At 43.1% G+C, this 12,278-nt stretch overlaps 1 protein-coding gene across 2 annotated transcripts in view; it reads left to right on the plus strand.

The window, feature by feature from the left end:
* SEZ6 (seizure related 6 homolog) overlaps positions 1 to 12,278 on the plus strand; it is a 707,842-nt gene that overhangs the window by 528,079 nt on the left and 167,485 nt on the right. For both annotated transcript variants that reach the window (XM_056559052.1, XM_056559053.1), the window contains exon 4: positions 4,283 to 4,475. In XM_056559052.1, the coding sequence (XP_056415027.1) occupies positions 4,283 to 4,475 (193 nt within the window). The remainder of the gene's footprint in view (positions 1 to 4,282; positions 4,476 to 12,278) is intronic.

The following is a 12,278-nucleotide window of genomic DNA, read 5'->3' on the forward strand; positions in this document are numbered from 1 at the left end:
CCAGCTTCCGTAGCAAGCAGCTATTCACCAGAGCCGTGGCACCTGAATACACTGAGAACAGCTCCGTACATTGTGTAGTGGTCATGCTGGGTTACTGCAGGACGATCAGGGCTGTTTTAAAAACTGAGGATAACTTTTTGTAAGTCATACTTTTCCTTTTAACACATAATAAATTTGGCAACACCTTTTTGGCAATGTTTATCGTTATGCCATGTAACACGTGATCCAAGTATATGCAACAGAACAGGAGATGATGAATTAGAGAATTAAATTACAGCAACAGGCTGAAATATTCAGCATGAAAAGCAGCAATATACATGGCTCACAAAGGTTAGCAGTTCACTTCATTTTCCTCCAGAATCAATTTCCAGCGGTTTTACTCATGTTAAATTCGAACAATTGCCCATAATGTATCAAGCCGGAAAAGAATCACAAGATTTATCTTCAGCTGAAATATATTTTAATTTAGTATTCAGGAAATTCAGTAGCTGTGTACCTGCAAGTGCAAAATCCTGATCTGAAAATTAAGAGAGCGAGTGACTGAATTTCATCTGTTTCTACAAATATAACCAGACGATTATTACATTTGATTTATGTTTTGCGTTAAGGATACAATTATTATTACAGACCTGCAGTTTGATTATATCAAAGTCTCATGCTTGGTGCTTCGGTATTGTCCCTAATTGCTAGTAAATTGTCCTCTGCATTCTTATAAGTTTTGGCCAAACCCACATAATATTTGTATTCTCTGTGCTGAATGTTAAATATGATAATAGTTTGAATTCAGAGCAAGTCCATACACATTGTTCCTTTTAAAAATAAAAAATAAACCACCACTCTCTTGTTGCTACACTGCTCAAAAAAATAGATAAATAAAGGGAACACTTAATCAACACAACGTAACTCCAAATCAATCACACTTCTGTGAAACCACACTGTCCACTCAGGAAGCAACACTGATTGACAATCAATGTCACATGCTGTTGTGCAAATGGAACAGATAACAGGTGGAAACTATAGGTAATTAGCAAGACACCCCCCAATAAAGGAGTGGTTCTGCAGGTGGTGACCACAGACCACTTCTCAGTTCCTATGCTTCCTGGCTGATGTTTTTGGCCACTTTTGAATGCTGGCGGTGCTTTCACTCTGTTGGTAGCATGAGACTGAGTCTACAACCCACACAAGTGGCTCAGGTAGTGCAGCTCATCCAGGATGGCACATCAGTGCGAGCTGTGGCAAGAAGGTTTGCTGTGTCAATCAGCATAGTGTCCAGAGCATGGAGGCGCTACCAGGAGACAGGCCAGTACATCAGGAGATGTAGAAGAGGCTGTAGGAGGGAACAAATCAGCAGCAGGGCTGCTACTTCCACCTTTGTGCAAGGAGGAGCAGGAGGAGCACTGCCAGAGCCCTGCAAAATGACCTCCAACAGGTCAAAATGGGCCTACTCAAAGGGCCAGAAACAGATTCCATGAGGGTGGCATGAGGGCCCGACATCTACAGGTGGGGGTTGTGCTTACAACCCAACACTGTGCAGGACGTTTGGGATTTGCCAGAGATTGACAAATTTGCCACTGGTGCCCTGTGCTCTTCACAGATGAAAGCAGGTTCACACTGAGCACATGTGACAGATGTGACAGAGTTTGGAGATGCCGTGGAGAACGTTCTGCTGCCTGCAACATCCTCCAGCATGACTGGTTTGGCGGTGGGTCAGTAATGATGTGTGGTGGCATTTCTTTGGGGGGCCGCATAGCTCTACATGTGCTTGCCAGAGGTAGCCTGACTGCCATTAGGTACCGAGATGAGAATCCTCAAACCCCTTGTGAGACCATATGCTGGTGCGGTTGGCCCTGGGTTCCTCTTAATGCAAGACAATGCTAGACCTCATGTGGCTGGAATATGTCAGCACTTCTTGCAAGAGGAAGGCATTGATGCTATGGACTGGGCCGCCCGTTCCCCAGACCTGAATCCGATTGAGCAAATCTGGGACATCATGTCTCGCTCCATCCACCAATGCCACATTGTACCACAGACTGTCCAGGAGTTGGCAGATGCTTTAGTCCAGGTATGGGAGGACATCCTTCAGGAGACCATCTGCCACCTCATCAGGAGCATGCCCAGGCATTGTATGGAGGTCATACGGGCACGTGGAGGCCACACACACCACTGAGCCTCATCTTGACTTGTTTTAAGGACATTACATCAAAGTTGGATCAGCCCGTAGTATGGTTTTCCAATTTTATTTTGAATGTGACTCCATATCCAGACCTTCATGGATTGAAAATGTGATTTCCATTGATAATTTTTGTGTGATTTTGTTGTCAGCACATTCAACTATGTAAAGACGAAAGTATTTCATATGATTAGTTCATTCATTCAGATCTAGGATGTGTTATCTTAGGGTTCCCTTTTTTTGAGCAGTGTATGTTTCTGTGAAACTGGATGCCCATACAGCTACCGCAGTGTCCATACAGCTACCGCAGTGGTTATTAGGGCTAGTTCACATATGTCTGGCATCAGAAATATTTTCCCTCCATTGCTTGCTAAAAAGCACCAGAGGGAAACTAATGCAAGAACTGATTCCATTCATTTGAATGGGACAGTTCATAATCATCCAGGATCTCAGTTTGGACGCCGGATGGTTGGAAACACCGGACTGTCACCGGCAGGGGAATGCATCTTGCTGCGTTCCCCCATCTGGCATTCAGAAATAATAGGTGGTGGAGGCTAAACAGCTGATGACCACTAATGAACGTTGCCATCAGTTGTAGCATCAGTTGCATTGAGTTTTAGGCTGGGTTCACGGCGGACATATGTGAACCCAGCCTTACCTAGCTTTCTTAGACTCCTTCCTTGTCAGGTATGATACATCCAATATTTTTTTCAATGATAAATAACTGAGCAGATTTGCTGCTTGGTAGCAACCATTGTTAGTCTGGTGTATGTTGTGCCTATCAAAGGGAATTATTCTGAGGCTCCACTCTCCGCCGATACATAAAATATATATGTCCACGCTTTATTTTCATTGTAAATGTATTTAAATAAGATTATTTCTGAATCAAAGCATAAGAAACACACCCTAATGGAAAATTATTTGTTCCTTGGTCATGTACTGAGTTGTTTTCTAATGGAATCTTGTAGCCAGAATTCTCTAGTTCTCTAGTAAGGCCTTGTTCACATCTGTGTTTGAGCTCCAATCAGAGAACTCTATTTGCAGATTTTAGTAAAATGACTGAAGGTCAATATTTTTTTCCTGCTCAACACTTTCAATACAATGGACACCAGACAGCAACACGAACTACCCCATTCAAAGTCAATGGGACCCATTGGTGTTCGTTGTGCAACGGACCATCCGACTCTTTCTGGATGGAGCTCTCTAATGAAGTGTCAAACCAGACCTGAGCTTAGCCTAAGCGAGTCCATTACTGATAACAACATGCAATGGGCAAATGGACAGACAAAAAGATCTTCAAGTGTCCCTATAATGTTACTCTCCCATCTGATTTGACATTGGGAATGGAGAGGCGCTAATGCATGCTGGGTGGTACAGTTGTTACAGCGAATATTGCGTATGGGTCCCCTAAGGCTCTTTTCACACAGTTTTTCTGTTTCCTTTGGATGCATAGGTCAAGGGCATAAAGAACCTGGTAATGTATCCGTTGAGTGGATACACAGCTTTCTATTGTAAAAAGTGTGTATTTGCTATTCTGCCCAGCTGGAAACTGCATTTGTCGCTTCCTATCTAAATCCAGAAAAACAAAATCTATCCAGAGTATATAAGAGCAGATTGTGTAGGATGGCATCAAATACTATCCAGTAACTTGGTGTGAAAAAGCCTTACTTAAAATAGGACCCAAAAATGATCCTCCATGGGTGTCATGTGGTTTTCTCCATGTCCAAAATCAGATAGGCAGGGGGAGAAATACAGGAGGAAAACTTTAAGTAAGGGAATTATTTTTATTTTAGTAGGGAAATATTTTATTTTAATGGCCCTTAACAATGCTCTTCTCAACATAAAATTGTAAACCAATAGGGAATGTACCTGTAGTTTTTATGTTAGGCTGGCTTTTTAGTACACCATTAGCTATTATGGTGCCAAATACATCAGTTTAAATCACAGGTTCTTCCCATCCAATGGTAATTGTGTTGCACATCCTTAGCTGAGCAGATAATGCTGTAAAGACATCTATTTTTATGTTTTATCTAAAAATTACTTTGTGACGAGTTAATTGGACACCTGAATAAATGTTGTAAGACATAAAAATGGCTACATATCTTTTTACAGGTGCAAAACATTAGTCTACTGGAAGGTGAGACAGTCACGGTGGAAAGCTTAGAAGGTGTGGAGCCCGTCATTCTGGCCAATGAGTCCTTTCTAATGAGGGGCCAAGTTATCCGAAGTCCAACCAATCAGGTCATGGTGCGTTTTCAAAGTTTACAGCCATCAAATCTGGGCACCTTTCGATTCTATTACCAAGGTAAGGGATCTTCTGTTGTACATTGAGCTCACGTATCTGTTTGTATTGAATAATTGTGCCATGTGTTCTTTATTACAACCATTAATACCACAGCACTGAGGATTGGTGGACATTTTGCTTTTTGAAAATGCTACCATTTTATTGACTGAGATTAACAACGTCAGACTTTTTTGAAAATGGGTCTTCTGGTGACTGCTTCTCTTGTTGTTAACCACTGCTAAATAAATTGTATGACTATAATATGTGAGTAATAACTCCAACTGGAAAGCTCCAGCCTTAGTGTTTATCAATGTTTGGAAGCCCCATAGAGAATGAATAGAGTGCTGGTTTTGCACCTAGGCTGAACTCCATTCATTCAGGGGACAATTTTCGGTAGGGACACCAGAAGTCAGATCACCACAATGAGATTTTTATCCCCTATCCTTTGGGAATACCTCTTTAACCCATTAAGGAACCAGGGCGTTCAGGGACGCCCTGATGTCCTGGGACTTAAGGACCCAGGGTGTACCTGTACGGCCATGGGAATTCCGGTCCCCGCTGCATGCCGGGCAGGGATCAGACTGGGATACCTGCTGAAATCATTTAGCAGGCACCCCGTGCAAACCCCTGGGGGGGTACTGAGAATGCAAATCACCAGTCAATTCAGATCGGTGATTTGTGGCGATTCCGGGTCAATCGGGTCCCCGGTGACCTAGTGACCCGGAAAAAAAAGGTAATTGGTGCTGTCCGACACGGCACCTCTTACCCTTTAGCAGTAGGAGTGAGGCGGCACTGGTGCCACCTCACGATCACCTGCTGTGGGTATGTCCCTAACGGCACCCGCTCCGCCCCTACTCCATAGGGCGAGAGCGTGTGCCGGGAGTGTGTACTTGTAGTGCAAGTTGGATATGCAGCAAATTTTCCGCTGCAGCTCAAACTCCAGCAGGAGTTTACTCGCTGTAAACCCCCACCCATGTGAATGTACCCTAAAAACAGTACACTACACAAAATAAAGGGTAAAACATTACATATACACATACCCCTACACAGTTACCCCTCACTCCCAATAAAAATGAAAAACATCTGGTATGGCGCTGTTTCCAAAACAGAGCCTCCAGCTGTTGCAAAACAACAACTCACAGCATTGCCGGACAGCCATTGACTATCCAAGCATGCTGGGAGTTTTGAAACAGATGGAGGCACCCTGTTTGAGAAACACTGATGTAGGATTATTTTGGTATCAGAGGCAAGTGTAATTCTTGCATCTGGATCCTTCCCTATGCAAATCCCTAATTTAAGCCTCAAATGCGCATTGCACTCTTTCACTTTGGAGCCCTGTCGTATTTCAAGGCAACAGTTTAGGGCCACATATGGCTTATTTACGTACTCGGTAGAAATTGCCTAGCAAATTTTGTGGGGCTTTTTCTGCTTTCAACGCTTATGAAAAGGTTGGGGTTTAAAGTTGGGGTCTACTCTAGCATGTTATTATAAAACAAAAATGTAATTGTTGCCCAATACTTTATATTTTCACAAGAGGTAAAAGGAACAAAAGACCCCCAAAATTTGTAAAACAATTTCTCCTGAGTATGGAAATACCCCATATGTGGGCGTAAAATGCTCTGCGGGCGCACAACAAGGCTCAGGAGTGAGAGCGCACATTGTACATTTGTGGTGATTTGCACAGGAGTGGCTGATTGTTACAACGATTCTGACATAAACGCAAAAAAAAAAAATCACATGTGACCCCATTTTGGAAACTACACCCCTCACGGAACGTCACAAGGGGTATAGTGAGCCTTAACACCCCCACAGGTGTTTGAAGATTTTTCATTAAAGTTGGACATGAAAATGAAAAATTTGTATTTTTGTCACAAAAATGCTAGTGTTATCCCAAACTTTTTCAATTTCACAATGGGTAATAGGAAAAAAGCCCCCAAAATTTGTAACTCCATTTCTTCTGGGTATATAAATACCCCAAGTGCTCTGCGGTGCACTACAATGTTCAGAAGAGAAGGCGCACCATTGAGCTTTTGGAGAGAGGATGTGTCTGGAATTGAAGGCTATGTGCATTTACAAAGCCCCCATGGTGCCAGAACAGTGGACCCCTGCCCCCCCCCACCTGTGACCCCATTTTGGAAACTACACTCCTCAAGGAATGTAACAAGGGGTGCAGTGATCATTTACACCCCACTGGTGTCTGGCAGATTTTTTGAACAGTGGTCCATGAAAATGAAACATCTAATTTTTCATTTGCACAGCCCACTGTTCCAAATATCTGTCAAACGCCAGTGGGGTGTAAATGCTCACTGCACCCCTTATTACATTTCGTGAGGGGTGTAGTTTCCAAATTTTCTGACTTTAGCGGAAAATTGTCAAACACTTGTGGGGTGTAAAGCATCACTGTACCCCTTGTTACGTTCCTTGAGGAGTAGTGTTTTCCAAATAGTATGCCAAGTGGGGATTTTTTTGCTGTTATGGCACCACAGGGGCTTCCGAAAATTTTCTTTCAAAAAGCCAAATGTGACTCCTCCTCTTCTTAGCATTGTAGTGCGCCCATAGTGAACTTGACGTCCACATATGGGATATTTCCATACTCAGAAGAGATGGGGTTACAACTTTTCAGGGGAATTTTCTCCTATTACCCCTTGTAAAAACTTTACATTTGGGGAAAAAACTGCCTTTTAGTGCAAAAAAAAAATAATTAATTTACACATCCGACTTTATCGAAAAGTCGTCAAACACCTGTGAAGTGATAAGGCTTACTGTACCCCATGTTACGTGCCATGAGGAGTGTAGTTTCCAAAATATTATGCCATGTGGGTTTTTATTAGCTGTTATGGCACCATAGGGGCTTCCGAAAAGCGACATGCCCCCCAAAAACCATTTCAGCAAAATTCACTCTACAAAATCCCATTGTCACTCCTTCTCTTCTGAGCCCCTAGTGCACCCACAGAGCACTTTACATCCACATATGTAGATGTAAAGGAGGTATTTCCTTACTCAAGAGAAATTGGGTTACACATTTTGGGGGGCTTTTTCTCCTTTTACTCCTTTTATTTGGAATGTCTATTTTGCTTACAAGCAGAGAGCTTCAAAGTTAGCTTCAAATTTTTCATTAAATTTGGAAATTTTTCACCAAGAAATGATGCAAGTATCAATGAAAATTTACGTTAAAGTAGAATATGTCATGAAAAAAACTATCTCTGAATCAAATTCATAAGTAAAAGAATCCCAGATTTATTAATGCCAGTGGTCAGATGTGCAAAAAATGCACTTGTCCTTAAGGTGAAAATGGGCTGGGTCCTTAATGAAGCTGGACATCGACCTTACATTGATATGTGGTGATCCATCAGGATCTACTGAAAATGAGTACAACCAGACTATAGAGGAAGACCATGCAGATGCTTAGAGACCGGAAACCCTGTTATTTAAGCAAACAAGGGAATGAGGCATTAACCCATGGATCATAGAAACCGCATAGAGCGGGAATCATACAATAGCTCCCTCAACCTTGGATGGCAAAACCTATCACCATGATAGGGGCTATGTTTAGAATTCATAATGGGGCTCCCTTTGTGCTATGTATATCACTGATCTGCTGGCAATGTTACTTGCTGTTGGAGGCTTGCCAGATTCCAGTTGTGGGGAAATAAATTGACCGTGTTGCATTTTCTGACAATTCTTTCTCACACAAAGGTAAGCAGCACAAGTGTGCCAAGCAGCCTTTTGCCTTCTCTAGTTGATACGTATGTACAGCCATAGCAAATATGAACAGTAATAAGGAGAAAGGCAACGATACATCTGCAAATAATCAATGTTGCTGATCAATGATGTTTTATTCAATTAACCTATTCTTCCATGTATATATACTTACATGTTAGGGATCCCACAGGCAATGACATAAATGAATCCATATATTTTCCTAGCGTGAAACATTACACTTTTATAGTTGATTGTCTTGTGTAGAATGCTGACCAACTGTTTGCTTCTGTTAGTGTCTGCGTACATGTGAATTTCTGAAGGAGGCAAGACTGTGGGCCCGTCTGGTGTGAATCTCAGTCCTTTTCACAAGTCTACAGAACATGTGGGCTGGAGAAACATGACAAAAAAGTAACACCCAGGGAAAATATTTGCAAACAAATACAAACATACCCTCTATTGGAGCCATCTGCTTGAAGAGACATCGTTGTCTCTGTCTATAATTATGTTCTTTATAGCGCATTACAACCACTTTCATAAATGTATAAATGTACTCTTTTAGGGTAGGGTCACACATTGCTTATTTGCAGAGTATTTCATGCTGAACAACAGGAAATTTGCTGCATATTGTCCTATGAGCAGACACACAGGGCTACCCTGTGGCAGCTCTTTGTGTGCTGTGAGGTTGCCACCAGGTAACCCTGTGTGTCTGTACACTGTACAGCTGATTTTGTAAAATATGCTATGTATATGCTATGTGTGACCCAACCCTTAAGGTGCATTCATACGTACATTATCCTGCGCATATTTCAAGCTGCAGATTTTAATAAAAGTTAATTGACTGAACACAGTGTCAAATCTAGAGCAGATCCTGTAAGTGGGAATATACCCTTAGGCTAAGGGTAAACCGCAAGTTTTCTTGCCACCCCCCTAGTCATGTCACACCCTGCCCCCTCAATGCAAGTCTATGGGAGGGCGCGGGAAGGCCGTCACGCCCCCTCCCATAGACTTGCATTGAGGGGGCGGGGTGCGATGTCATGAGTGGCAGGGCATGATGTCATGAAGAGGGCGTGGTGACCCCCTAAGCCCGCACCCAGCATTCGGAACTAAATGTTCCAAATGCTGGGTAGTGGAGTACCCCTTTAATAGCCCACCACAGTTTTGCCATGATGTATGTTATACACAAAATGTACAATATCTGGATAATGCTTGTTAAATGTCAGACAACAGCAAAAGTGTGTTTTATTATGTGCTCTACCTACTGTATTAGACTGTATATTATGTCCGTTTTGCAGGAGCCTACATAGTAATGATTGATACAGTGTGTTCAATAGAGACTTGCAGACCCTTAAGTTACTAAGGCTTAAGTCACTTCAATTATAATAGTTGGTGTCTAGAGATTAGTTGATGGTAATACTTTTTATGGACGTGAATAAAGATGCTTCATAGACTAAGCCACGTTCAGTGCAGAATCTCTTGGGTCGCCTCTAGCAATGTTCTCTAGTGCCAGAACAAGTGATGCTTAGCTGTTCTAAATTAAGTCATGAGTCTAAAATAACAAAAGTCTTCTCTTGGTTGTGTCCTAAGTTTCCGGGCAGTTTTCCTGTCCCTTGTTTCTTGTCATCTACATACATACCCGTGTTTCTCCGAAAAAAAGCCCGGGTCTTAAATTAATTTTAGTCCCAAAAAAACACACTAGGGCTTATTTTCAGGGTAGGGCTTATTTATTTATGGGGAGCTGCAGGAGTGTGGAGGATGGGGGGCTGTGGGAGGATGGGGGGCTGTAGCAGTGTGGAGGATGGGGGCTGTAGCAGTGTGGAGGATGGGGGGCTGTAGCAGTGTGGAGGATGCCGCACCCCCCCATCTTCCACTCTGCTACAGCCCCCCATCCTCCCACAGCCCCCCATCCTCCACACTGCTACAGCCCCCCATCCTCCCACAGCCCCCCATCCTCCACACTGCTACAGCCCCCCCCCATCCTCCACACTGCTACAGCCCCCCCATCCTCCACACTGCTACAGCCCCCCATCCTCCATACTGCTACAGCCCACCCCATCCTCCACACTGTTACAGCCCCCCATCCACCCCTTTCCCCGTCGTCCTCCACACTCCTACAGTGCCCCCCACCCCTCTGCCATAATAAACTACCATACCTTACACCTTCATACGGAAGCTGCAGCTCTCGGCGGCGGCGGGACCTCCTTCTGTTGCTTAGCAGCCGGGGGCAGGGACACGTCCGTGATGTTGGCCGTGCATACGTGCCAACGTTTTAAAGTGACAGCGTCCCTGCCTCCGGCTGCTAAGCAACAGAAGGAGGTCCCACTGCAGCTTCCGTACGGTATGAAGGTGTAGGATAGATAGTTAGATATGGCAGTGTTTCCCAACCAGGGTGCCTCCAGCTGTGGTCAAACTACAACTCCCAGGATGCCCGGACAGCCAAAGGCTGTCCGTGCATGCTGGGAGTTGTAGTTTGGCCACAGCTGGAGGCACCCTGGTTTGAAAACACTGAGATATGGGACCAGCCAAAGGAGGGCGGGGGGGGGGGGGAGTGGGGTCGGGTCTGCATGCATTACTGGCGGCCATGGTCCGGATCTGGACTGTGGTCCGCCAGTTGATTACCCCTGGCCTAGGTCTTATTTACGGGGGAAGGGCTTATATTGCAGCCCACCCTGAAAATACTGCTAGGGCTTACTTTCGGGGTAGGGTTTATTTTCGGGGAAACACGGTAGCACTGAAGGCAAGTTTCGAAACTGTGATATGGAAAAAGAAGATTGTTATCAAGTTTGGTGGAGACATAGACTGAGATTCAATGAGAGTTTATGGCCAGAAAGAATAATACGATTAAAGCAATCTGCAAAAGAATGATGCAACACAGCCCAATGGTTCTGAAATGTTAATGTTTGTTCGCAACTTTTGGCCCTGATTCATAAGGGGGACCCCCTCTCTGATGTCCTGATAAGACAGACCATTTAATTTACATTCTATTATATTTGATTCATATATAAATTATTTTGTGTTTCTTTTAATAAGATTGAGGATTGGATTCTGACCATACTACTGTTGTGTGTTTTTGTGTGAATCATAGATATTGTAAATGGAATTTCATCAAATAACATAAATTGTCATGTGTTATTTCCCTTACTACAATCATTCAGCAATATGCATTGTGCTAACCGGTTACATTGTTATTTTACACAACTGACCTATTAGATGCTGTACCAGTTTATTATAGTCATTTCCTAGGGTACCATTATATTGTAAAACTTTGACAGATCACTTCATTCCTTACCGTTCTGATTTGGCCCCTTTTGTTGTGTGATGGACTCTCCAGGTCCAAAGGCTAAACTGCCGTAGCAATATTTATTCGCTTAGACTCACTATTAGGTAACCTACATTGACAGGTACTAATTGTTCTGTAGTGTAATGATCTTCTTTAGCATTTAGCAGATTAATGGCCCTGTATGATGTCCAGCCATTTAATATCTTTCCCGTTGTTTGAGGGGATGGGTAATATATCACTCATTCAGGACACATTAAGTGATTCCGGAAAGAGACTGCTCACTTAAATAGAGCACAGAGCAAGCGTCTTGTCCATCTGAGTTATTGATCATGGGCATTAAAGCACAAAACATAACAAAGGGAATTGGCATGGCGCAGCCAAATCATGCATTTTACCATAATTATTACAACATTGTGGCAATTGCCATCTTTTGATCTGATTTAGTAGCAGTCTAAACAGAAGAATGCAACTGGACTATAAGCACTAAGGGCCCATGCACAGTACAGAATTTCTGTCATGTGCCGCAGACTAATAAAACAGCCATTAAGTGTCCTCCCCATTGATAGCAATGCAATTGCAGGTGGAATTCCGCCTAAAGAATAAACATGTTCATAATTTAGTCAAGAATCCAGAATTTCTGCAGCAGAATAAAATATGGCAGTATGTGTGCACACAGCAGCAGACTCACATTGAAAACAAGCTGAATTCTGTTCAGGATAATTCAGACGAAAGTTTTCATTGTGTGCATAGACCTTTAGGGTAAAAATGTTGAAGCCAGAACTTCATAGAATTCAGTAATCCATCTTTAATACACAAGAAACATGCAAATTCTCAGCTCAGCAGAG

This window comes from Hyla sarda, chromosome 2, assembly GCF_029499605.1.
Source record: "Hyla sarda isolate aHylSar1 chromosome 2, aHylSar1.hap1, whole genome shotgun sequence".
Classification (NCBI taxonomy): domain Eukaryota; kingdom Metazoa; phylum Chordata; class Amphibia; order Anura; family Hylidae; genus Hyla; species Hyla sarda.